The sequence below is a fragment of the Pelodiscus sinensis genome, chromosome 10 (genome assembly GCF_052426305.1).
Source record: "Pelodiscus sinensis isolate ZL-2025 chromosome 10, ASM5242630v1, whole genome shotgun sequence".
In the NCBI taxonomy this organism is placed as follows: Eukaryota; Metazoa; Chordata; order Testudines; family Trionychidae; genus Pelodiscus; species Pelodiscus sinensis.
This window is the reverse complement of record NC_143061.1, coordinates 5,655,546-5,682,591: the sequence shown is the minus strand read 5'-3', so window position 1 is coordinate 5,682,591 and position 27,046 is coordinate 5,655,546. Positions and strand designations below refer to the sequence as shown.

The window sequence follows — 27,046 nt, the reverse complement described above, 5'->3', positions numbered from 1 at the left end:
ATGATCCCCTTAATTTTTTCCATCCATGTGGGAAATAATGTTTGTTATGTGCACCGAGGCATGTGCAGATGTACACCATCAATAGAAACACATGCTGCCGGCTGTGGGCAGCTGTGGTTGCTCTATCAATCAGCTGGGCAGCACCTGAATCTCTCCTGGACAGCCACCTAAGCGCTGAGGTTACAGGGGACACTGCTGTAGAGTAAAAGGGACACAGACTGCACCCCAAGGATCTCGTCACAGTGCCTAGCACAGTGAGGTCATGGTCCATGTCTAGGTCTCACTGGCACTGAGGTAATCCAAATAAATAATAGTGTTCATCTGAAACATACGTGCAGTTGTTGTTACTTTACAGTAAGTACACTCTAAAGGGGAGTTTGGATTGCAGCAGACGTTCTCTGCAAGGAATACCTACCTGTTCACTCGTGTCTGTTTTCTCCTTTAAGTTCTATACGATTTAGTTTTTCTATAATGCACTTTACACCCTAACACAAAGCATTTACAAACAAGTTGGTAATTTCTTCTCATTTAAAAATAAAATAGCAGCTCTGCTCAAGTGCTGTAACCATAAAATTAAAAAACAAGGAATGGTCTAGTACATCTTAAAGACTAACAATTCATGTAGATGGAATCGTGAGCTTTCGTGGGACAACCCACTTCACCAGCATCTACATGTTTTGTTAGTCTTTAAGGTGCTGCTAGACCAGTCGTTGTTTTTTAAGGATTTCTAGTTACAGACTAACTCTGCTACCCCTCTGAAGCTTTTATACGATTAAGCACAGCTACTGTAGCAGAGAACAACAGGAGTACCTTGAAGTTAGCCCAACGTCTGCATGACTTGAGGGATAACATCTGTGTCTGGAGCTAGTGAATACAGGACAAGCATGCTGAACTTTGCATTTCTTACTATTTGCTGGTTTGAATCATATAGATGTTGTCCATATGGTGAAGTTTGGGCTAATCTGACACTAGCTATTCTCCAGGAATTTTCATAGTACAAAGTGATTTATAAAGCAAGACAAACCATGATTGTCAGCTATCAATGCCAAGGGTCATTTTAGAACACATACTATACATACACATAAATATTCATAGGCTCTGCCCTTCCCTGTAGTGGAGGGGTAAGGGAAGAGGTGGGAGCCCCAGGCCCAGCTCCCACTACAGCCCCCTCCCCAAGCCCTCACCCCACCTCTTCTCATCCATGCTCTGCCTCTTCCCACTCCTCCCTCTCCCCAGTGCCTCCTCAACACAGCAAAAAAGTTGTTCACAATGGGCAGGAGGCACTGGGAGGGAGGGGAAGGAGTTGATCTGTGGCCAGGAGGCAAGAGGTGCTGAGGGAGAGGGGAAGCACTGGCTGCCAGAGGGTGCTAAGCATCTATTCATTTTTCAATGTTCTAGCTCTGGAGCATTCATGGAGTTGGTGCCTAGGTATATTCACACACTTGGCTATTATACTATATGCTTATAACCCTGCACGTTCATAGCTTCCAGCTGTCACTTCAAATTGCTCATGCAGCACTTTTTATGCAATGAGAGTGCTATCTGGAGGAACTCCACTCTGGCTGTCTACAGTATTTTTCCAAGATATTTTCTACTGTTGCACTTGCATAGATGTTGCAATGACAGATGTGCTAATTTGGACAGAGCAAAAGCATTTTTATCGCCACGCCACATATTCAGCTTGCTAGTAATCAAATGGTTAAATAGTCTACATGTTGTCTAAATTAAAGTTCCTCCTACTGCTGTGTAGGAGATTTTCTGAACAACACTAGCAAAAGCTTCAGGGGGTAGCCGAGTTAGTCTGTTACAGAAAAAAAACAACAAATGGTCTGGTAGCACTTTACAGACTAAAAATGATGCTGCCGTCTACATGTTTTGTTAGTCTATAAAGTGCTACCGGATCTTTGTTGTTTTTTTAACACTAGCAAAGACCATGCTTAAGTTAGCAGATCTTGAAATGCACAGCTGAGTAGTTCTTATCTACCCAAATTGCAGGTTATCTGCACATTTTCTTCACAATTCTGACAACTTTGTAAGGGGACTGTGGTAATTTTCCAAGTCAAGAACCACCTTTCTATTTACTGGTTTGCTAATTTTACATTAACAGAGTTAATTCAAATAGATCTTACATTTTCAAAATAAGAAGCTACACCTTCAAGCAGCTGATGATGCTTGAAAGAAACTTGGTAAACATTCAATTTACATGCATTGCTGCTGGTGTTCGTGGTCATTTGCATCCCAGGTTTCTAATTACAAAAGGACATTTGCATGAAAACAGAATCTCTATTGATATAAGAGCATTTCTGCTTATTCCTTACTTAAAACTGAAACCCTTTGTTATATCACCGTTTATTATTATAATAATTAGGATGCCATAAGAAAAGGATTAGGGCTTCAAATGAGGAATAAACAGCAGGAGCACAGATCCTGTTTTCATGCAAATATCTTTGGTAATGACATTTAAAACACCTCCTACAAAAGAAGAAATAAAAGTTGCCACAATCACCAAAACTGTTCATGAACAAAATGTTCATCAGTTTCCCATGAGATCTTAGCACCCCTTTACACTTACTTCATCATCTTCATCCTCCTCTTCATCATCAGATTCAACACTATCATCCAATGGCTCTTCTAGAAAGAAATACACAAAAAATATCAGTGTAAGTGAACAAAAGTGAATTAGCCTGTGTCTATCCCATCAGAAATTGTAGATATTAACCCTCCATGCTGAAAAATTTAGTTTGACAATATTTATGCTAGTTCTTTGTACGGCATCTCTTGAACTTTGGGCTAGTATTTTGAGGACAGCAATGTTTTTAGAATCACCAAAAAAATCACTGGATTCTCTGAAGAAAGCAGAAGCAGAAAGACTCAAGTCACGTCTTCACTTCCTGCACCGGAGATCACCTCATTTGGAATTCACACCTCCAGATCAGCTACTAGAAGTGGGCCTCATCCTCCTTGATTGGATCCCCCTCGTCATCTCCAGCCTGATCTTGGCCTGCATATTTATACCTGCCTCTGGAAATTTCCACTACACGCATCTGACGAAGTGGGTCTTTGCCCACGAAAGCTTATGCTCCTACACTTCAGTTAATCTATAATGTGCCACAGGACTCCTCGCCGCTAGTGCTCAGAAATTTTGCCTAACAGTCATATGTTCCCTTTCAAAAAAATCCCATTTTCACAAACACTGCAGCAAAACCTTGGCATATGCTTGATGGATGTAGGATGTGAATATTCTCTATCGCCAATACCTTAGTCAAGCACAGACTGCATGACATTCTATTTGTTCTTTTCCTCATTGTGGCTATGTCGACACGAGAGAACCACGCTGTTGTCCTAAGGCGGAGCTCTCCTGTCAACATTATTAAACCACCCCAATAAGCAGCGGTAGCTATGCCAGCAGGAGAGCGTCTCTCCACGAGATAGCGTTGTCCACTCGGTTGGTGTAACGTATATTGCTCAGAAAGGTGGCTTTTTCCCACACCTTCGAGTTATACAAGTTATACGGACAAAAGTGCTAGTGCAGACATAGCCCACTACTAGAAGATTCATCAGTGCCTCTATTCTTTTACAAAATACAAGAAGGCAACTCAATTAGAATTGTTTTTAGTGAGCAGGAGGAAGCCTCCTGAATTCACCCTGGTTTGCTGTCTTGATAGCTTCTCTCTCCAACCACTTCCCCCCAGCCACAAAGGCTGAATGTAACTTGTCAATTCCACTTTGGTTGGATTTGGGTAAGGAGAGATCACAGATACCAAGAGCTTCCTGTCCTTCCCCATATATAAACAAGAGAAGAACAAGTCTGACCTTCCCTGTGCCACTCTACTGTGCTACAATTAAATTGCCAGCTGATTCAAGCATTGTACCTTTGCGTCCAGGAGGACAATGCCCCAACATAACCATCATGCTGCACAAGGTCAGAAAGCTTTGGAATTTAGGCCCCAATGTTTGTTTTTGAAATACAAAGGAAATTTTAAAACACATTTGACACTGAAATCCTGATGTTCCCTATTTGAGCACTCTCAGTCCATTACACCGTTATCATTCTTTGTAAGTTCCAATGTCTCTCAAAAACATGAGCTTTTTTATGGCCTTTGTGAAAGATTTATAGCCCAGTTAATAGCTGCATCTGTTCCCCTGACCTGAATTAAGCTGCTTGATAATGAATTCAATTTGCCGGATCATCTCAGCATTTCCTTCCTTGATGAAGCACCGCAGAATTTCTTCCATTCCCTGGATATATTGGAAAACATCACTGGGTTAGTGTTTCATGAGACTAACCCAGCACAGGTCATTTCACTAGCTAAAATATTCTATGATTCTATGATTCTATGATTGTTTTGCTGGAAAAAGAAAATATACAGGCAGTCCCCGACTTACGCGGATCCGACTTATGTCGGATCCACACTTACGAACGGGGCTTTCTCGCCCCGGAGCTCGCAGGCAGCGGTCCGCCACCTCGACCTCCGGGGCGAGAAAAGCTGCTCCCGGTGTCCCTGGTCTGCTGGGGACCGTCTCCAGCAGACCAGGGGCACCGGGAGCAAAGCCACAGCCGCGGCGGGTTTGCTCGCGGTGTCCCTGGTCTGCTGGAGACGGTCCCCAGCAGACCAGGGACACCGGGAGCAAAGCCGCAGCGGCGGCGGTCCCGCGCCAGAGCAAAGCCTCAGAAGCGCGGCACCCCGCCACTGCAGCCTTGCTCCCAGTGTCCCTGGTCTGCTGGGGGGGGGGGGACGCAGCTAGTGTGCCCTCCCCCAGCAGACCAGGCTTTTATTGTGGACCCTGGGGCAGAGCAGCTGGGGCGCTGCCGGTTGGTCCCGCAGCGCCGCTCTGGGCACTACTGGACCAACCCGGCAGCACCCCAGCTGCTCTGCCCCAGGCGTCTTGATTCTGCCGCTGCTGGTCAGTTTCAGCAGCGGCTGAATCAGGACGCCTGGGGCAGAGCAGCTGGGGTGCTGCTGGGTTGGTCCAGTAGCGCTGAGGAGCGGCACTACTGGAGCAACCCAGCAGCACCCCAGCTGCTCTGCCCCAGGCGTCCCCAAGTCAGCCGCTGCTGAAACTGACCAGCGCTGACTACAGGAAGCCCGAGGCACAGTTGCTCTGCCCCGGGCTTCCTGGAATCAGCCGCTGATCAGTTTCAGCAGCAGCTGACTTGGGGTTCTTAAGTTGAATCTGTATGTAAGTCAGAACTGGCGGTCAGTTTCAGCAGCGGCTGAATCTGGACGCCAGTTCCGACTTACATACAGATTCAACTTAAGAACAAACCTACAGTCCCTATCTTGTACGTAACCCGGGGACTGCCTGTACAGGGAAACTGCTGCGTACAGTTATAAATATTCCATTCTGTCCATTAACTGCCAGAGATTAAGGTAACGTGGTATCACACTTGAACACAGAAGCCACCAGAACATGCAACGTTAACAGATTTCTACAGGAACTACTCCTCTGCTTTCAAAACTCAGAACATAACTGGCTCGTTACAAATATTACTCAGTAAGGAAACAGCATGAAAAGATGAGGTGGGCCTGATTTTTATCCTTTCCTTCTGGTTCATCTCTTGTTGCAATTGTGGGCTCTGTTTTGTGCCTGTAATACTTTAAAGTCATATCAACATCCCACTCTGTATGCTGGATAGCGGCTCACAGATAGGACAAGGAAAAGGCACCTAAATGAAATCATTAGACCTGCAAATTATGGATGCAAAGAGAGAGAAGGCCATAAACTGGTAATTAGAAAAGAAAGTGGCTCAGCTCCTTCCTACCAGCTTTCTGTTGCCATCAGAGACTCCATCCCCGGTTTCTTTCCTCTATTACTGCACTCACACAGTCCACATGCCCTCAGAGCTATGTCATCCAGGATGTGTAAAATCCACACGCCTCTGTGTGATGCCGTTATATCAACCTAATCCCCTACAGACAGCACAACAGAAGAGCTTCTCCAGATAACATAGCTACCATGCAGATGGGAGAAGCTGTCCCCTCAGGGTAGTAGTGTCTTCACGGAAGTGCTACAAGAGGTGCAGCTGCACCATTAGCACCGTACATGAAGACAAAACCTAACATTTGAAAAGTCTGCCTTCCATGCCAGCAAAACCTGTCAAGGTAAAGTCTGGAGGCAACGTGCCTAGGAGTTAACACGATCATCTTGGCATATGTTAAAATCTATACTGCATTGTCTACATTTGATTTTTCAAACATCATTTTAGGATTGTGTTCGTTAACAAGTTCTCAAGTAACTTTCAATCCTAACTTTGCCAAAACCCTTGAAACCAAAGTCCCTGTACCCTCCTCAAAGGCACAAAAAGCAGTTGAGTGCCCAACTCCAACTGAGTCTGAAAAAAATCAACCCCAAGTTGTCCTCTACAATAGATCACCAGGACAGACTATTCCTCAGGAACCTGGCAGATGCAACTATGCAGCCTCTCCTCCTAATTACTGTCACTATTATTTAATGCAGTATCACCTTCCCTGGCGGATGCTGGAAGAGCAGACAATGAACAGCTATTTTTAATCCAAACATTGAAACCACGAAAAAGCAGACAACTGAGACTTCTGAGATACCTTTTGAATAGACTTTGTATGATAAGAATGGCAGGAAAGGAGACATGCTGTCCAGGTTTACATTTGAATTGATTCCGCATAATAAAGCAGACAATGTGAGCCAGTATAAATTAGACCAGACACAAGCCTCTGGCTGTTGGCTTGCGATGGGGCATTGTTATCTTCTCCAACAGATAGTAACGGCTCTGCAGGAGACCATTCATCACCTCAATTCCTTCACCATCACCTGCTACAGAGATGGCAAATTCCTCTTGCAGAATATCCAGCAGTTTCATTTTGACTACAATTTCCCACCAACCATTTTGTAATGGATGGAATACAACATAGATTTGTATTTGCAGCAGTCAATAGGAAACAATGATCCAAACTCAGCCTTGACGTAACTGGATGCAAGGCCACTGACTTCAGTCACATCAAACCCATTTACATCAAGGTGGAAAGTGGCTCAATATCTCCCCAAAATAAAATGACACACTCCATGACAGCCCAAAGAACTGGAAAATTTAACAGCTACTTTAATGAAATTACATATGGGAAGGGGAGGCAGGGGGTGCGGAAGCAAAATGAGAACTCCAAATAATCATTTACATTAAATTTAGGTTTACTCTGGAATAATCACAGCCTGGTTTGAGGTACGGTTGTCAGAAAAGCGACTATGCAGATATGTTCTTCCTTACTCAATCAGCTTCTTCTGATTTCTTTTCTTTGTATAGTCTGATGTTCCTTACCATTGCTCTGGCTTCTTCTCGTATAGAAGGGATAGCAAGAATGCTGTACAGCGCTCCATTCACATATGGCTGTATCTGAGAAGGAAGAAAATGTGCCAATGGTCAGTCCGTTTTTCATTATTCCAACTCTTGAATCCTACCCAACTGCCAACAGGTGAAGCATCGGAGTAAATTGCTGAGCCACATGCATGGAATCTGATCCCTGCAATCCACTCACACAAAAGTCTCCCAGCTTGAAATAATGCCACTTTGTGAGCAGTGAACTGGTAAGGAAGATGATCAGAAGCCAGCTGGTCATCAGGAGCTTTGTGTGGAGACCAACTGTAGGTGCAAAAGTGCTCTCTGAAGTCTGCACCCCTTGAAAAATGACTTAAGGCAGCTCGTGTAGATTTAGACAAAAAAAGTAACAAATATGCAGAGGTCCTCCACACTGTTCTTGGCAAGACTTGCTCGCTCTCTTTACTGTCCTGGATAGTTTTAAGGAAAAATAAGCTAAGCGAAAGTTGTATACAGGCAGTCCCCGAGTTACGCGGATCTGACTTATGTCAGATCCGCACTTACGAACGGGGCTTTCTCGCCCCAGAGCTCGCAGGCAGCGGGACCGCCCAGAGTGCAGCGGTTCCGCCACCTCGACCTCCGGGGCGAGAAAAGATGCTCCAGGTGCCCCTGGTCTGCTGGGGACCGTCTCCAGCAGACCAGGGACACCTGGAGCAAAGCCGGGGAGGCAGAGGGGTCCCGCGCCTCTGAGGCTTTGCTCCTGGTGTCCCTCGTCTGCTGGGGACCGTCTCCAGCAGACCAGGGACACGGGGAGCAAAGCCGCAGCGGCGGCGGGGTCCCACGCCTCTGAGGCTTTTCCAGAGCAAAGCCTCAGAGGCGCGGCACCCCACCGCCGCTGCGGCTTTGCTCCCCGTGTCCCTGGTCTGCTGGGGGGGGAGGGGGGCGCAGCTAGTGGCCCCCCCCAGCAGACCAGGCTTTTGTTGTGGACCCTGGGGTAGAGCAGCTGGGGTGCTGCCAAGTTGGTCCTGCAGGGACCTACCTGGCAGCCCAGCTGTTCTGTCCCAGGCTCGAGATTCAGCCGCTGTTGAAACTGATCAGTGGCTGATTCCAGGAAGCTGGGGGCAGAGCAATTCTGCCTCCAGCTTCCTGTAGTCAGCCCCTGGTCAGTTTCAGCAGCAGCAGCTGATTCTGGAGCCAGTTCCGACTTACATACAAATTCAACTTAAGAACAAACCTATAGTCCCTATCTTGTACGTAACCCGGGGACTGCCTGTATCACATTTCTTGAGATAAGAACTAACCCAGAGGGTCTCAGTGGTCTCTTCTTCTGCCCTATTACCTGATTTTTTTAGAAGATCCAGATAGTGCAAGTATAAGCAGCAAACTCCCTATTATGAACCAGAATTGCCTCCCATGATGGAGAGGATTGGGTCCCACTGTTCTACGCATCTACTTTAAAAACCCATGAGGAGTCTATTTAGCAAAGGCCAAAATGACAAAGATTATAATAATTTACTGGCAAGAGAGAGGGCGGAGGGAAATGCGTGTAGTCTAGAGCATTAACCTATAAGCTTGTGTTTACTGGTTAATCAACCATACTATTGCATCCCTACCCTGAAGTGCTGTGCTGTCATGCTGTATGCAGTTAACCAGCGATCCAAATGCACCAGCAGTGGATGAAGTAACGCTGCATAACAAGGGTAAGTGTATTATGGGATCCTTTGAGATGAAAGGTACTAGCTGTTAGTATTCTGCCCCAGGTCAGATGTGTTTATGTGGGCCAGGGGAGAGGCCATCCAGCTATTTTTATACTATTCTTGACATGCTAGCATCTGATGCTTTGCATATAGTCCGCATTGCAAATAGCTTTGTATCTCCTATTGTATTAAGGCTTGGGAAGATTTGGATTTAGATTACTTCAAAATAATCCCAGGAACCTGCAGGCTAGAATGAGATTACCACACCGCTACCAAACATTCATTTGCAAATGACCAGTCATACTGTTGGAGAGAGACATCAAAATCTCTAGGAATATACCCCCCATCCCCACCCCCCACAATGTTCACTGAGCCCAGATGAGTTTACAGACCTGTGAACTTTACTGAAATTCTATGTGATTTACTACGAGGGTGTAGTAGCCAAGGATCAAGCAAAACACAACTTTAAAAAGAAAATCAGCAGCTTTACCCTTCCCTTGCCAAAGAAAGGAATATTAGCTGTACAAGTACCTCATGGTTCTCATGGCCCAGGAGATCAGAGAGAACTTTGAGCACGCGGTTTGCAACTTTCGCACACATTTTCTTCCCTGCACAGGCACAATGTTTTTTCAAATACAGAAAAGGCATTAAAAGAATCCAAACTCGTCTTTCTTTCCTAAAAATTAATACAATGCAACATGCAATGCACTGTTGTCCATGCCCGCTAAATTCTGCTCTCAGAATAACCCTACTGAGGTCAATGGAGTTACTCTGATTTTAGACACACGTAACCATGTGCAGAATCAATGAGAAGTCTTGTGGCACCCTAACGACTTAACAGATTTGAGCATTAGCTATTATGGGCAAAACCCACTTTGTCTGATGCAAAAATCTGTTAAGTCTTTAAGGTGCCACAGAGTCTCCTGCTGTTTTTGCGGATACAGAGTAACACAGCTAGCCCTCTGGGACTTGTCATGTTCTAAACAGTTACTTTCAAGGTCTGAGACACTGATCCTACAACAATTTAAGAAAGATGTTACTTTGATGATGCCAACTGAGGGCTATTGTGTACTTGTCTGGGTTTAACTTTTTCCCTTTAAAGACTGCAAATTTCTTGGGTCATTATATTATCCTAGGGATCTCTAAGTGGTAAGAGGCCTGTTAATCACTGTGGATCCAATCCTGCAAGGTGAGGAGTGGGCTTTATGGCATTATTAAATTAAGAGAATAATTCAATTCTAACTGGCTTTTATAAACAGGCATATTGTTTGCAGTCAGAAATCAGGTAACTCATACTAGCACGGTAGCAGGCAGGCAGTGGTTTTGCTAGAAACACTCCACCCCATTAGGCGATGAACATGCTGGGAAGGGGTTCAAGGAGTTATGCTGACAGTGAGATGGGTGGCTGCTTACTACAGAGAGGACTCAGGGTTTAGGCAGAGCACTTCTAAAAGGAAAAATCCTAGGGACAGACAAGCCAGGGAGGATGGAGCGAACACTAATTTAATTTCTTTGGTAACGAAGGCTAACTCCAGTGAGGAGGCAAGTTCTGACTTCTCACAAGGTGTGGATTTTGTTTCAGAGCAGGTTGGGAAAAGATACCTTATCAAAAGTACCATTTATGGAGCTCTCATTCTATGGTGGTGGGTGCCGTTTAACACAGATAAATATTGATGAACACAGACAAGCAAAATCACTTGAAAGACCTCAGTAATATCGGTATGAAAAGTTCAAACTCAGGGTTTCCCCCATCCATTTCCCAGCTGAAAAATCACACATATAACACAAGAGACCTGAACTCCTGAGACAAAGATTCATGAGCAAGGCTACAGAATATTCCAGCGTGTAATCTGACAAGCAATCCGTATCCTTTAGGACATCAACTAGCCAGAAAATGAGCCCGTCATTGATCATAGCCGATTGCAAGGCACGTCTAGGAAAAAACACAAATAAATATATTTTACTCTGGATATATTTACTTCAAAGAAGAACGCAGTAAAACATGACTACTACTTAGGCTGTGACAACACTAGGGAGCGTGCAGCAGCACAGATGCACCAAAACAGTTGCACTGCTTCTAGCTCTTTAGTGCAGGCACTGTAAGCCGAGGACTTAATCAATCCACCCCAATAAGCAGAGGTGGCTGTGTCAGTGGGAGAAACTACAAGAAAAGCTGCCCCCATGTTCCCCCCTGATTTAGCAAATATTATCTTTGTTTAATCCAATTTGTTCTTTTCCCTGAAAAGATTCCTGGTTCATTTAACTATCTATTCACAAAGAGAAAACTTAAAAAACAACGAATGGTCCTGCAGCACCTTAGAGACTAACAAAAAATGTTGATGGTATCATGAGCTTTTGTGGGCACAACCCACTTCCTCAGATGAGTGAAATAAGGGGTCCGGAGGCTCCACTCATCTGAAGAAGTGGGTTGTGCCCACAAAAGCTCATGATACCATCAACATTTTTGTTAGTCTCTAAGGTGTTGCAGGACCAATCATTGTTTTTTTAAGTTTTTTCAGTTACAGACACAGCCACCCCTCTTCGACTTTTATTTACGAAGAGTTATCTCCTATACAACACCACACTGAATTCTTGGAGTTTCTGCTAACCACAAGGGCTTAGTGACCCACCACAATGTGGTAGGTAGTTCATTCTCTAGCAAAGCAAGAAATCCACCAGAAACTCAAAACTGTGCTGCAGAACTCCTTCTACCTGGTGTCTAAGCCTGAAACAAGATGTTGTTTTGTTGGTGGAAACTTTGTGCTGAAGAGTTCATTACCTTCATTTTATCTAAAGTCCATGGCACTTTAAGCTTAATTTTCAAGTTGTCCAGAAGTAGCTTTTAATGAACAAAAATACGTATTTCTCTTATTATTAAAAGGCTGGGCAATTGATCCAGATAGTTCCTCCCTCACCGAGCTTACTGCACTCGTGGATTGCCATTTGTGGCATGGACTAGACCAGGGATGGGGAAACTAAGGCCCGGGGGCCACATGCAGCCCCCCAGTTTGCCTGGATCCAGCCCCCGAGGCTCAGAGTTCCCCCTAGCATTGGGGAGCCTGCGCTGGCGGTCCAGACTCCAGGCTCCTCTCTGCAGAGCTGGAGCACAGCAAATCTACTAGCCTAGGCCCTACTAGGCTCTGGTGTGCAAGGAGAATGTGGGGAGTGTCTTTCTCCTTCTCAGTCCTTCTCAGTCAGTGAGGATTTGGTTTTTGGATATTTGATTCTCAGTTGTGTGCAGCCCTCAACTGATTTTTCTGGGTTTTTTTGGCTCCCGAACCAAAACAGGATCCCCACCCCAGACTTGGGCAATACCTGGGGAACATTTGATATAAAGAAAAAGTCTTCATATGGGGTATATGTAGCAGCCTTTCCACAAGATTAAATATTAGTATTAAAAATACATCATTTTAAATTCTTTGCAGCCTATTGCACCATAATGTGCTCAATGTCAAAATAATAGTTAATAAATTCCCCTGTATTCTTTATAACAGAATGCTCCTTTTCTCAAGGGGGCATAAAAATGGCCACCGCGGTTTGGCAACCCAGCACTTCGTCAGCAAAAAGTGGCACTCTAGAGGGGGATCTGTCAAGAAAAAAAAGCCTTTTTCAACAGATCCCTTATGCCTCCTGCAAGGAGAATTACAGGATCTGTTGAAAAAGGCTTTCTTTCTCGACAGATCCCTCTCTAGACTGCCACTTTGCTGAGTCAGCAAAACATGGTGGCCATTTATATGCAAATTAGGCACGGGATAGTTAAATCCCTGCCTCATTTGCAATGTCGACCTGCCTAATCTGCATCCCTGTGCTGACAGAGGGATGCAGTCTAGACATACCCTAGGAATGGCATCTGACTTTTTTTCTGGCAGGAATTCCAAGCAGCATGGTACAAAAAGTAGACATTTGTCCGATACCATGAAAATCAGAATGAAAGTAAATAAATTCAATCTACTCTATGTCAGGGGTCCAATGTAGGACCTCTACTTTATGGTGTATTTAAATGTTTTTTTTTTCCCAGTCAGGTTTTAAATTAGAGAAATTTAAAACCCACCCTCTTCAAAGGCAAACTTTTAACCTCAGTTTAAAAGAGAGACTGAACATCTTTTGTAATGCTATAAGACTGATTCCTTGCTGCTCTTCTGCGAGAGGAAGGGACGTAGAACAAGTATAAATGACTCAAGAGGGTCAGACATCCTCTGCCTCCCTTCAGTCCCATGAGAAATCTACTGTGGGGGCCCTTCCAGCACATTTTCTAAGGCAGAAGTATTATCACAAAAGCCAGGAGAGAGAGAGCCTCAGAATGAATGGCTCCAGACTGAGAGGATAAGTGGGTCGAGGAAGAAAACCAGCTAATTCCATGCAGAGAGGGCAAACCATAACCCCATCCTTTGCAGACAACTGAGTGGAAGATGACTATAGGAATTCACAGGTTTTTTGGTCCTCGAATAGCTTTTTAAGACTTTCAAGACAAGGAATCTGACAGTGTTTCAATGAGGTTATGCAATTAAAAATCCATATTGTCATACACAGACACTAATGTGAATAAATTCACCTGAGTCTGACAATTGCTAAGAAATCAGACTAATTCTGCCAGCAGAGTGGAGTCCTTCTCCAGTTATCAATGGCACTTCTTTCATCAGCCTCAGTGGGTTCTGATGATTGTTAGACAAAAATCAAGTGCTCTTCTTTCCTCCCTGAACAGAGCCTAACTAGTTTGCATTTCCCTTCCTGCTGTCACCACTGCCTGCTGGGCTATCATCACCTGAGGCTGAATTTCTGCAAAGCCCCCAGAACATTCTCCCGAGTAAGGGAATCCTTGTCTTCAGCTTTCAGCCTTTCCTCCAGCAGTTGCAGCAACTTTGGGTTCTGGGAAAGGTAGAGGCGACCTGATGCAAACAGTGATGAAAGAATAGAAACTGAGATCCCAGCCAGTGACAGAGAGCCTCCCTCCCCTTTTGCAAAGAAAGATGGCATGAGCCCACCTTCTCTAACAAGGCAGTAGAAACCCTCACTAGAAACTTACAATGTGCACAAAACACATCACTTTTAAAACTGTTTCCACCCATTTGGAGCAACTGTGCCAGTTTACCAAGCTAGTGCTTTGGCTGTACTATCCAGACCCAGCTACCATATGCAACCATGTGCTTTCTACCATATTGCTTACGGTGGGCTAACACCCAAGTCTGGGATTCCCAACGGAGCCTAAGAATGTTAAGTGTCCAGCTCCTATTGACTTTTAACAGCAGCTGGGTACCTACATCTAACGCAGTGTTTCTTAAACGTTTTAAGACTAAGAAACACCAAACAATAATTTTTTTTATGAGGAACACGAAGTATTTTTTTTGTTGAGGGGAAAAAAAAAAAGGTCGGGATGGAAAAGAGTTGGGGGCCTTTAAGGGGAGCCATTTTGAATTCTGTTCTCCGCGGCACACCTCCGACTGCCTTGCAGCACACCAGTGTGCCACAGAACACAGTTTAAGAAATACTGGTCTTACAAGTCCCTTTGACAATACCAGTCCAAGAGACACAGATTAGAAGCTAGCTCCATCCCAGTTTAGCGTGCAACTGACCGGGCAGCAGGGATGCACAGAGGTTCACCGTGCTAGAGAAGGAGAGGGGGACAGTACCAGTTACCAAGGTCTGCTGTCTCAGTACTAGCACACAGTGCAGCGGCTGGGAGACTCTGCAGTTGACGTTGATCACTGGACAGTTTTTCAGGTAGTTGTTTTAAATGTGCATTTTCAGAACATTATTGATGCGGGATGGGAACAGTTACAAGTTTGGTTCTGCAAGATGCACAACTGCTGTGGTTGAAGAGCACACTTTGCTGCCCCATGAAGGGACAGAAGGCATAACAAACAGAATGCACAGTGTGCAAATCAGGAAATATTAACAGCCTACAAAGACCACAAACTGTACAAGGTTGGAACTGAACTAATAAAAGCTGAAATAAACTGTCCAAGTGGCAACTGTACAGACACTGACAATCTACACCTTGGACAAACATAACAAAGGACAGCTAATGCTCAGAAACAGGATGTATTTAAATTTCCACACACAATGACAATGAAGTATCTATCATGTGCCAAGGTACATGGGGCCAGCCCTTTATAGTGGAGCTCTTACCTTCTGCCAACGAAGCAAAAGCATTGATAAGCCTCGCTATGTACTGTCGGACCGCCTCACTCTTGGAATGTAACAATTTCAGCACACTTCTCTGCACACTCTATGAAAATAAATGAAGCTGGAAAATTCCAGTCCTGGCTTATGAAATGCTTTAACTTATAGGTATAGTAAACAACGCAGAGCAAATTTCAGAATCATATAAAAAAGCAGATTAACAAGTTGTCAACTTGACTTTGATATTCCACATGTATGTGTGGTGGCAAAACAGAATAAACTCTGATGTGCATGGTAAAGTCATAATGAAGCAGCACCCTAGGAAAGGAAATCTAAATTGACTGCACTTAAATTAATAAAGTGTCTTTGAATAAAACAATTATTTTGTAGGGTTTTTGTTCATTTCTCATTAAGTAATAATACTACTTGCAATAGAAATATTTGCTGTTTGACAGCTATTAATTAGCATGTTTAGGTGCAAGGAAACCATTAATGAAAAGTCTGACTATCAGTGCTTGGCTCACAAAGCACAAATGCAAATCTTTGTTAAATTTGGGCTCAATTTAGAGTTTTCAATACATCACTATCCTTTACAGAAAGTTTCAGGTATCAAAAACAGAACTTTATTTTTTTTAAACTAATTCCTTGATAGTTTTGTAGGCCAAGTAGGGAAATATGGTCTAGACAGCATTATAAGGTGGGTGCACAATTGGATGAAAAAACATATCCACAGAGTAGTTATTAATGGTTCACTGTTGAATTGTGAGGAATATCAAGTGTAGTCCCATAGAGGTCTCTCCTGGATCTGGAATTATTCAATATTTTCAGTGGTTCTCAACCTGTGCGCCTCGACTATGGGTAAAATTAACTCTTATTTAAATAAACATAAAAGTCATGATTTTGTTAATGACACAGTTGGACTGTCAATTGCTGAAGATCCCTTCCAATCTGTATGTAGGCTAGAGCATTCTGCAAACGCCCGCTGCTGCCGCTTGAGTCCTGGTGCCTGTGGTCTGCTGGGGACGGTCCCCAGCAGACCACAGGCACCGGGACTGAAGCCGCAGCCGCGCGGGGAGGGGGGGGGTCCCGCGCCTCTGAGACTTTGCCAGAGCAAAGCCTCAGAGGCGCGGCACCCCGCTGCCGCTGCTGCTCTGCTCCCCGTGTCCCTGGTCTGCTGGGGGAGGGGGCGCGGATAGTGTGCCCCCCCTCCCCCAGCAGACCAGGCTTTTGTTTTGGACCCTGGAGCAGAGCAGCTGGGGAGCTGCGGATTGGTCCTGCAGCACCCGCTCTGGGCACTACTGGACCAACCCGGCAGCACCCCAGCTGCTCTGCCCCAGGTCCTGATTCAGCCGCTGCTGGTCAGTTTCAGCAGTGGCTGAATCAGGACGCCTGGGGCAGAGCAGCTGGGGTGCTGCTGGGTTGGTCCAGTAGCGCCGAGGAGCGGTGCTACTGGAGCAACCCAGCAGCACCCCAGCTGCTCTGCCCCAGGCGTCCCCAAGTCAGCCGCTGCTGAAACTGACCAGCGCTGACTACAGGAAGCCCGAGGCAGAGTTGCTCTGCCCCAGGCTTCCTGGAATCAGCGCTCATCAGTTTCAGCAGCAGCTGACTTGGGGAAGCTTGGGGTTCTTAAGTTGAATCTGTATGGTCAGTTTCAGCAGCGGCTGAATCTGGACGCCAGTTCCCACTTACATACAGATTCAACTTAAGAACAAACCTACAGTCCCTATCTTGTACGTAACCCGGGGACTGCCTGTATTGTATGAGCATCTTATGATCAAAATCCTAGTTTACTTCTCACTCTGGGTCATCAGAGAAATGACTTCAGTGGATCCTCTTACAATATGTAATTTACTCAGAAACGATTTATCGAGTGAGTCCTTATACAGGTGAGGACCAATCTCCTATGTTAGGGTCTGATTCCGCTCCTACTGAAGTGAATGGTATAATTGCCACCACTTTCACCTGCCACAGGGGCAAGTCCCCAATGCATTAATGAATTTCCCTGTCTCTACATGTGCTACACACTAACATGCAAATTAAGAACTCTAGAAACACAACTGCTTGCTATAAACAGCACAACACTAACCATGAAGAAACACACACAATGTTTCAGCAAACTGACCCCACAGAACCACTTACAGAAACTGTTTCAGAGCCTGGTCTATAAGCTGCATTGCCGGTGAGTGCAGTGTACCTCTGACTCTCATTGAATCAAAGGTGAATGTGGCCTAGCAGGACTGAGCCCTACTACTGCATAAATGACAAATGTCACATTTTGGCTTATGAAACACCACTAAGTAGTCATCCCCCAACACTGCAATTAGGACGAAAAAGGTCAGTTTCCAAACACAGGCAGACCAGCCCTTCCCCCGACAGTGAATGGCTTTCAAGTAGGAATAAGAGATCCTCCGGAAAAGGCTTTATTTTCCGGAGAATCACGTCTAGACTGGCACTTTTCTCCGGCTTATCTCCAAGCCGGAAAAAAGCGGCAGCCATGTTAATGCAAATACCGCGGGGATATTTAAATCCCCCGCGGATTTGCCTATTCCAAAGTGCTACATTAGCATCCCTTTTCCGAAAGGGAGGCCAGTGTAGACACAGCCAATCTGTATTAGTGGTCAACGTATTCTGAAATGTATGTCTAAATCCAAGAGATCACATAGACATCTTTTCAATTATTTGCAGTGCTGTAATACACAGGGTTCTCTGAGCAGCACGTTATACAAATAAACAATGTCACACACAAACCAGGGTAAGACCTTCTCTTGCTGACCTGGCTACTGTTGTGAATATCCAGTAGGTCATTGCTGATATAAGCTTGCAGAACGGTGTCTCTCTGCTCACCAGGATGAGACGTCGTCAAACGCTGCAAAAATAGGGGTGTCAAATTAATGCCAATATGAGAGTGTGTCTAGAAGAATTCTTCTTTGTGGAGAATGACTCCTCCTCTCACATAGAGGACGAATTCAACTTTGATGTCGAACAGCAAATGAGTTTAGCGCTCTCAGCTCAGAGGCCCACCACAGAATTGTTATTCAGAATTGGTTAGCATCTGCAAAGGCACCACTGACCTGTAAGGCAGACAGGAAAGGGAACCATGGTAGGGCTCAATTAATTAGCAAGATAGAACCATTAATGAAAAGTATGGCTAGCAAGGGAACCATTAAAAAAAATCTGACTAGCGGTGCTTGGCACAAATGCAAATCTTTGTTAAATTTGGACTCAATTTGGAGTTTCCGATACATCACTATCTTTTACAGAAAGTTTTAGGTACCAAAAACAGAACTTGATTTTTTTAAACTAATTCCTTGATAGTTTTCTAGGCCAAGTAGGGAAATATGGTCTAGACAGCATTATAAAATGGGTGCACAATTGGATGAAAAAACCAAGTTTACACTCCATCCACCTGGTTTATATGATCATCTTCCTTGCCTGTCATTTTGCCCAGCTCAGCTTTCCTTGTCAATCTCTCCATCAGCTTCCCCTTTTCTGTGGCATGAAGTTAAAAGAGTCTTACTGCCACCATCACAAACCAAGCCTGCATTCTTCTCCCAGCCTGCACCTTCAGAGCCTCAGCAAACATCATTAACGGGAACACAAGCAGAAAAGCCTCTGCATTTTCTCTCTGCTCCCCTCCCACCATCCTATGATGAAGGAAGACAGTTTACTCCAGATGTGAACCATCTTGTCTGCAAATTAAATTTTGGCTCCAGCTCTAGAGAAAGGTCCTAAGCCAGTAGCACGAGATCCTTCTTCATTTGTAGTGAGACTTACAAATCTCACTTACCCAGCGCAGAGCTTGCAGTAAGAAAGTTTTAAGACGGTCGCTCCCGCTGATCAGATCTTTCTTCAGCTTCTCATAATCCAAAGAGGGTAACAACGGCACTTCCTGCATTTTCCTATACGGCAGATGGGAAACCAGACACTATTAAAATCCTGTCTAAGTTCTTTAAGGGGGCTGTTAACGCTATGGAGAAGAGCAAATCTAGTTTCAAAAAAGCAACCTGATCACGTTCTATTCTTATGCACTAGCACAATACTGCTTCTTCACAGAGCACTGCAAGGAAATGATGATTTCTTCACAAGTTCCTTTCCCTAGATCGGTTTTGTTCTTATGTACTAAGGATGTTAAGAAGCCGGTAACTGACTAATCGTGTAGTCGATACAATTTGTACCAACTTCATGGTTAGCTGCCCTCAGCCCCATCCCTTCTGCCTGTGGCCCCGCCCTTTTCAGGAGCATGGAGGTCACCTCCCCGCAGCTATCCCAGAGACCCAATAAGGCTATCTTATGTTTCCTCCCATGCACTCTCTTTACTGATAACCAAGCAAAGTCAGCAAGAAAGACTTACACAGGGGCTAAAGATGCTCTTAACATTGTGGATGCCTGGATAAAAGAAAAGGAAACACAAGAGGTTAATCCAAATTGTATGCAGGCAGTGCTTTTTAAACCAAATTGACAGTGTTCTCGCTCATCAGCGTTATGAGGTCTGAAGTCTATCACTAGTGCCACCGTGACGTACTTAAACACAGCTAACCCTAAGGATGTTAAATTTAGATTAATCAACTAATCAAATAGAACTGGTGGTGCTTCCGCCTTTGTAATGCAGCAAGCGCAAGGACTCTTGCTCCATTTCAAAAGCAAAGCGCCGCCAGGAGCATGGGTCCAGCTGGGGGCTGTTTGAGTCCCCAGCTCACCCAAGGTTCCCCGCAACGCTTCTGCTTTTGAAATGGAGCAAGAGTCCTGCGCTTGCTGCATTACAAAGATAGAAGCATCGCCAGTTCCCCACTGCGCTCGTCCTTCTCCCTGTGGAGATGGTGCTGGGGGGAACCCGCTTTTAAGCCAGCTCCCCCCAGTACCAGATCCTGCTCCCCCCTTGCTGCCTTTCTCTGATAGAGGCAGCACAGGACAGGGTGGGGCAAAGTGACTAGTCACTTACTTCCGGCATTAGCTAGGGATGTAAGTGATTGCTTTTGCTTCAGTGGGAGCTGGATCAGACACTAGCTCCCAAGTAAAAAGGGCTGACTGCACAGTATTCACAGAATATTCAGTGTCTTCCTTTTCATTATGATTACATTTCTACAAATCTCTCATTACCCCTTATGCCTTTAAAACTGGTCTTCCTCTATAACCCAAGCTCTTTCAAGACAGATTGTATAATCAATGTCTATTGCTCAGGACTGACCCTTCTCTTTGCAGACATACTCCAAAAATTACCCGCAGAAGATCCAATCATTCAAAAAAAACCCCGCAAAAAGTGATAACAGGGAGCAGGAAAAACAGGTTTACAGGTAGTGGGCTATCGTAAGCAGTTAGCCTGGTATTTCATCTGACTCCCCTGAGGACACACAGTCCCTGAAGGAAATGATGGGCTACTTGGAAGGTCTTGAATGACTCTAATAATTTTAAAATACTCTTTAAGGTTGAAAAAAGTACTCTTCTATATTTACAAAAATAAGTATCAGAGGGATAACTGTGTTAATCTGTAACTGCAAAACAAGGAGGAGTCTTGTGGCACCTTAAAGACTGAACAAATTTATTCGGCCTTAAGCTTTCATGGGCAAAGATCCACTTCATAAGATGCATCTGACAAAGTGAGTCTTTGCCCATGAAAGCTTAAGTCCAAATATATGTAGATAGTTTCAAACTCAGATATAAGATAGAAAATAGGAATTTTATCTAGGGAGCTTTGTCCTGTCCTTAGTGATGTACAAAGCAAAGGAAGATATAGACCCTACTTAAAGCAATGTAAACAAACATGACTATCATGGCACCTCTGCACTACAGAGCGACGTTGATCTTCTGGAGTTTGATTTAGCAGGTGTAGTATATACCTGCTGGATTGAACTGAAAGGGCACCCCGGTCAGCGCTGGTACTCCTATTCCTTCTGAGCATTTGCTCCTGTTGACTTCCTGCTGCGTGGACGGGATACATTGTTGTGTATCTTACTTTGACTTTCCCGAGTAGTGCAGACCAGGCCTCAGAAGAGCAACTCACAGCAGCAAAGCTTGTTTCTGGCCCTATCTTAACTTAATTCATTTTAAACCTTGTTTCCCTCAGTAGAAGCCCTTTTTTGGTGATCAGAGAGAAGCACCCATCCTAAGAAACTTGTTAATGTCAGCATGGTTTGTATAATATGTATCCATTTTAATAAACGGCCTTCACTAAAGGCGACTGTGGGTATGCCTGGGAAAAATATTCTGGCATAAAAGGGTCCCCTGGAATGTATTCCACTGATGTCAACTGTGTGCAATATTCACAGAATATTCAGTGTCTTCCTTTTCATGATGATTACTCCTGCTCAATTTCTAAAAAGCTCTCATTACCACTTATGCCTTTAAAGCTGGTCTTCCTTTATAACCCAAGCTCTTTCAAGAGAGACTGTATAATCAATGCCTATTGTCCAATTTAAAACAGGGAAGTTTAGAAATTTAGAAGACGAAAGGCAGGAATCACCATAGAGAATATTTAATGACACCATCTCACATACCACTGAGCACTTAGATTTCACAATGGTCAGTGGTATCCCTTACTAATACAAAGAACAATTCTCTCATAAATAGAACAGAATTAAAATTCCATTGCCAGTCATTATATATGTTTACATCAAAGAAGAATGTACACCACAGCTAATTAATGGTTCTTAAGGCCTTAAAATTAACCTGACTTGACAGCTGTTCTCCTATGATGCTAGAATTACTTTTCACAGTGGAAAAGTCTTTCAAACGTATCATCTACTATACATTTGAAGGTGTTTTCCTGTTTGTTCAAGAACTCCTAAATGTTAAGAGCTAGGACCACCAAATTCAGTATACAGCTTCCTCTTATAATGTAAAGCAATGTAAGGGTTTGGTTGTGCTAGGGAAAAGGAGACTAAGGGGGGATATGATAGAGGTCTATAAAATCATGACTGGTGTGGAAAAAGTGAATAAGGAAAAGTCATTTACTTTTTCCCATAACAAACACTAGGGGTCACAAAATGAAACTAATAGGTAGCAGGTTTAAAACAAACAAAAACGTTTTTCTTCTCACAGCGCACAACCTGTGGAACTCCTTGCCAGAGGATGTTGTGAAGACCAAGACTTTAACAGGGTTCAAAAAGAACTAGATAAACTCATGGAGGTTAGGTCCATCAATACTTATTAACCAGGATGGGCAGAAATGGTGTCCCTAGTCTCTGTTTGTCAGAAGATAGGAATGGGTGACGGGAGAGATCACTTGATGATTCTCTGTTCTGTTCACTCCCTCTGGGGCACCTGGCATTGGCCAATGTTGGAAGACAGGATTCTGCGCTAGATGGACCTTTGGTCTGATCCAGTATGACCGTTCTTATATTCGATATGCCTGGAATGGGATTGCTTCTTGTAGGATGAAATTCAATAAGGACAAATGGAAAGTACTCCACGTAAAGAGGAACAATCAATTTCACATATACAATATGGGAAGTGACTGTCTAAGGAGTACTGCAAAAAGTTATTTAGGGTCATAGTGAACCACAAGCTAAATATGAGTCAACAATGTAACACTGTTGCAAAAAAGCAAACATAATTCTGGGATGCATTAATAGGAGTGTTGTGAGTAAGACACGAGAAGTAATTCTTCCCCTTTACTTTACATTGATTAGGCCTCAACTGGATAATTGGGTCCAGTTTTGGACACCACATTTCAGAAACAATGTGGAGAAATTGGAGAAGGCCCAGAGAAGAGCAACAAAAAATAACCCGTCAGGGAAGGCCGAAAGAATTGGGCTTGTTTAGTTTAAAAAAGAGAACACTGAGAGAGGACAAGACAGTTGAAAACCGCTATCTAAAAGGGTGTTACAAGGAGGAGGGAGAAAAATTTTTCTCCTTGACCTCTGATGATAGGACAAGAAGCAATGGGCTTAACTGGCAGCAAGGGTGGTTTAGGTTGGACACTAAGGAAAAACTTCCTAAGGGTACGTCCTCACAATAGCTCGTACCTTAAAATAAGTTACACAATTTGAGCTACACAAGTTGTGTAGCTTATTTTGAAATAGTTTATTTCGAAATTTGGCGCTGTCTATACAGCACTTATTTCTAAATAAATCACTATTCTGGTGTCTTCCTTATTCCTCATGCAATGAGGTTTACAGGAAGCTGGAATAAAAATGCCTTTCAAAATAACAGGCATGCTGTTAAGATGCGCAGAACGTTATTTCAGGATAACGGATGTTATCATGAAATAGTGCCACTGTGTAGACATACCCCAACTGTCAGGATAGTTAAGCACTGGAATAAATTGCCTAGGGAGGTTGTGGAATCTCCGAGAGATTTAAGAGCAAGTTAGACAGACATCTATCAAACAGGGATGATCTTGATGATGCTTTATCCTGCTGTGAGTGCAGGGGATTGGACTTGATGACTTCTCAAAGGCCCTTCCAGTCCTAGTGTTCTATGATTCAATGTAAACCATACAGAAAAGGGACAGAATCATCAGGTGGTAAAAGGAGCTGGCTGGGGACACATGCCCCCTGTCCAGGACTGCCCCAGCCCTGAGCTTCCCACCCCATTTCCCCCCGACACCCTTTAGGGAGGCCAGGGGGTGCTTAAGCTCCTTACACCCAATTCATATGGGGACGTTACTCACTGTTCCCCTTTGTCAGGCAGCAAGGGGAAGTGCACAGTTTTCTGCATAGCTTGCTCACTTGGGCTGGGGAGCGCAGAGGGGCAGACGAACTTAGACCTGCCCAGCCAGGGGACACGGACTCCTCCCCTGGCTGTGCCTGCTGGAGCTGCAGAGGCCATGGAGAGGTGCTTCTCACCTGGCTCCAACCTGCTGCAGTAAGAGGGGACTGGGATAGTCCTCTCTCTCCCCGGGGCAGCCTGCAAACTGAACCTTCTCAATGAAGCCTGGACATTTTCATTTTATTTTTTAAAAACAAAATGAATAGAATTAAGGACCCAAGAAATGTGGGTAAATCATCTAGTATTATATATAAACATTCATTCCATTTACCTTCCAGTTATTTTTATTCATTTTTCTTGATGCTTTTGTCAATATTAAAAGGTAAGTTTGGTTTAAACAAATCATTCTGACCATCCTAGGCCTTAGCAACACTTAAAATGCTGCAACTGCACCTCTGTAGTATTCATGGGTAAGTTGGAATGTGGGTGGGGGAAGGACAAAATAACAATAGCAAAGAAAATACAACAGATCCCCAGCAGGGTATGCGATAATGTTTACTTATCTTCATCCTTTTTACAAGAGTAGGATAAATTTTGTACAAAGTGAGGAATCATTTGAAAACTCATAATCTACTGAACATTACTGTCCTGCTAAAATGTGTGACAACTTTGTATGTAAAGTTATAAAACTCTACTGTATAAGCCATGTTTCAAGTCTAAGGAAACAGCTTCAAATCAATTCCCCCCTTTTCAAGAGACAAAAGGGTAACCAGCATCTCAGATTGGTGTCAGCATCATTAGATGGACTATGTTACCTGTGTAAGTGGCCATTCTTTGGAAAGAAAAAGGGTGAGTGCAAGAAATTTACATGTAGGCAAAGAAACAGCTAGATGTGTCCATCTCCTCAAACTTCCTGTCTTCTGAACCCCAACTGGAAAGGATGCTCAAAGAGGAGGAAATGGATAAAAATAGAACAGAGACCTCAGATCACTCCTCTGTTCCCTCTCTCTGCATACAACAACCAAAAAACTTGAGGGACAAGGAAAAGAACAGTGGATTGGAGGAGAGGTCCTGGCTAAAAGGCATCCAGCCAAGTCAGACTATAAAAGAACATGTGGTGAGAGAGACCCTTTTGCTTTATGTTCACTTAGGGTGCGTCTACACAGTAGGGTTTAACTCAAAATAAGCTATGCAAAAATTGAGCTACATCAACTGCGTAGCTTATTTCGAAATAGCTTATTTTGAAGCTGGGAGCGTCTGCACAGCACTTATTTTGAAACAGAGCTCTCTTCCTTCGACTTCCCTTACCCTTCGTACAATGAGGGTTACAGGAGTTGAAGTAAGAAGTCCTCAAGCTTGACAGTAATTCGATATTATTTTGAAATAATGTCGCTGTGTAGATGTACCCTTAGATTGTAAAGTAAGGTATTAGTGGGCATTTTCCCTTATAACTTTGTAATCAATTTTGACTTATGCCTCATTATTTGTAATTGCTTAAAAATTTTCCTTCTGTAGTTAATACACTTGTTTTATTGTTTTATCTGGACCAGCGCATGCTTAAACTGAAATATTTGGGAAATTTCATTTGAGATAACTGGATTTGTTCATATCATTTCCTACTAATAAAATGACAGATTTCCAATTAATTGTATTGTCCAGAAGGAATGAGCTGGGCAGTACAAGACACACATTCTGGGGACAAGTCTGGTTCTAGAAATTTGCTGGTGTCACTCTGTAATGGGTGGCTGGCTAAGCACTCATACAGTACAGCTGTGAATAATTGACATGCTAGACTAGAGGCTGTAAGAGAACAGGCCAGGAGAGGTTGTTATCATAGCCAAGCAATGTAAAAGGCACCCCAGGCTGGAGAACTGAGGGGACACATCTATTCAGAAGTCCAGACTGTGGTCCAGAAGTCCACCAGGACCATGGATGTTGCTGAACCAGAGAACCCTGGACCAGAGAGCCCTGGCAGTGGGCAGCTAGTAGCCCGGCAGCCATTGGAAGGCCAGAAGCAGATCCTGGCCAGCCCTTTAGCCCCTGGGCAGGGAACACAGCCAGGCTGGCAGCTGCTGGGGGCCAGGAGAGGGGCCAGTGGCCAAGAGGGAAGCCAGCCGGGAGGCCAGCACTCCTGGAAGAGCCCTGACCTTCCCGGTCCGGCAAACTCTCTTTTCCAAGACCTATCAGATTCCGAGGATGCCAGACAAGGGAGGTCCAACCTGTACTGGCTTCCTTTGTAAATTGCTTTGAGATCTACTGATGAAATGTGCTAGATAAGGGATAGGGATTGCAATCAAATTAAATAAATGCTCATGGCTGTTAAATAATGCACAACCAGAGAACAGACAGTGTTTGACTCTGCCAGAAAACAACAATGCTCCAGAAAGTATGTTAACATGAGTTACAATAAATAATAATTTTGCAATAAATGTAGTTTATATTTGGAACTTGTTTGGGCCTATATTGTAATAACTTTATGAGAACAAGAACAGGAGTAAAATATTGCTAGAAAGTTATTTGATTTCTACAGAAGGTCATTTGAAAACCAAACACTGTGGTTACTTTTATGCTTTATAGGGCTATAGATTCAGTTTCCAAGATGCTTTCAGCTTGCTTTTGACAAGCAACTGAGGCATACTTAATACATGAGCACCGTATCCCACAGAGCCACCCACCACCCTCTCCCCATCGCGCTGCTGCCTCTGATAGAGAGGCAGCAGCATGGAGTGTGAGGTGGGCAGACAGGAGTCGATGTGCATGGGAACTGGCTTTTAAGCCGGCTCCCCATGTGTACCGGCTCCTCAGAGTTGTCTTCCCCTCTCCCCCTGTGCTACTGCCTCTATCTGACACAGAGAGAGCAGCGTGGGGTAGCAGGGCTCCCCATGGATGGCACCAGGAGCTAACTGGCTGCTAGCCCCGCCCCCTGGAGGACTATCAAATAATCATGTAACTGTTAAGATTTGATGCAGTTACACAATTATTAATCGATATATCTAGCATCCCTAGTTAAAACCTCTTACCAAATTTTTCCAAGTCCAACACAACAGAAATTCTTTGTGAGCACAGCAACTTCGGGATCACAGCTCACAACACTTCACTAAGTGGCGAGTAACACTGACTCAGCTGTGTGACTGGCCAATGCTCGGCTACTGAGAATGACTGAACTGCCAGATCCCACCCGCAGGCAGCACACCTGGGATGCACTCTTCTGAAGCTATGCTGTGACACATGTGAACTGTATTTACATACACAGCCATAACAACTTCTGATGTGGCCATGATGCCCTGTTTTACAA

The 27,046-nt window shown here is 44.2% G+C and overlaps 1 protein-coding gene across 8 annotated transcripts in view; it reads right to left on the bottom strand.

Moving 5' to 3' along the window:
- Positions 1-27,046, bottom strand: part of ARMC9 (armadillo repeat containing 9) — a 98,681-nt gene that overhangs the window by 29,749 nt on the left and 41,886 nt on the right. For all 8 annotated transcript variants that reach the window (XR_012906327.2, XM_089780716.1, XM_075938164.2 and 5 more), the window contains 10 exons: positions 19,457-19,491; positions 18,893-19,004; positions 17,879-17,971; positions 15,112-15,211; positions 13,748-13,871; positions 10,779-10,918; positions 9,517-9,593; positions 7,292-7,366; positions 4,149-4,239; positions 2,573-2,631 (listed from right to left, as the gene is read on the bottom strand). Coding sequence is in view for 7 of the 8 variants with exons in the window: in XM_089780716.1 (XP_089636842.1) it covers positions 2,573-2,631; positions 4,149-4,239; positions 7,292-7,366; positions 9,517-9,593; positions 10,779-10,918; positions 13,748-13,871; positions 15,112-15,211; positions 17,879-17,971; positions 18,893-19,004; positions 19,457-19,491 (906 nt within the window). In the remaining variant the exon portion in view is untranslated. The remainder of the gene's footprint in view (positions 1-2,572; positions 2,632-4,148; positions 4,240-7,291; positions 7,367-9,516; positions 9,594-10,778; positions 10,919-13,747; positions 13,872-15,111; positions 15,212-17,878; positions 17,972-18,892; positions 19,005-19,456; positions 19,492-27,046) is intronic.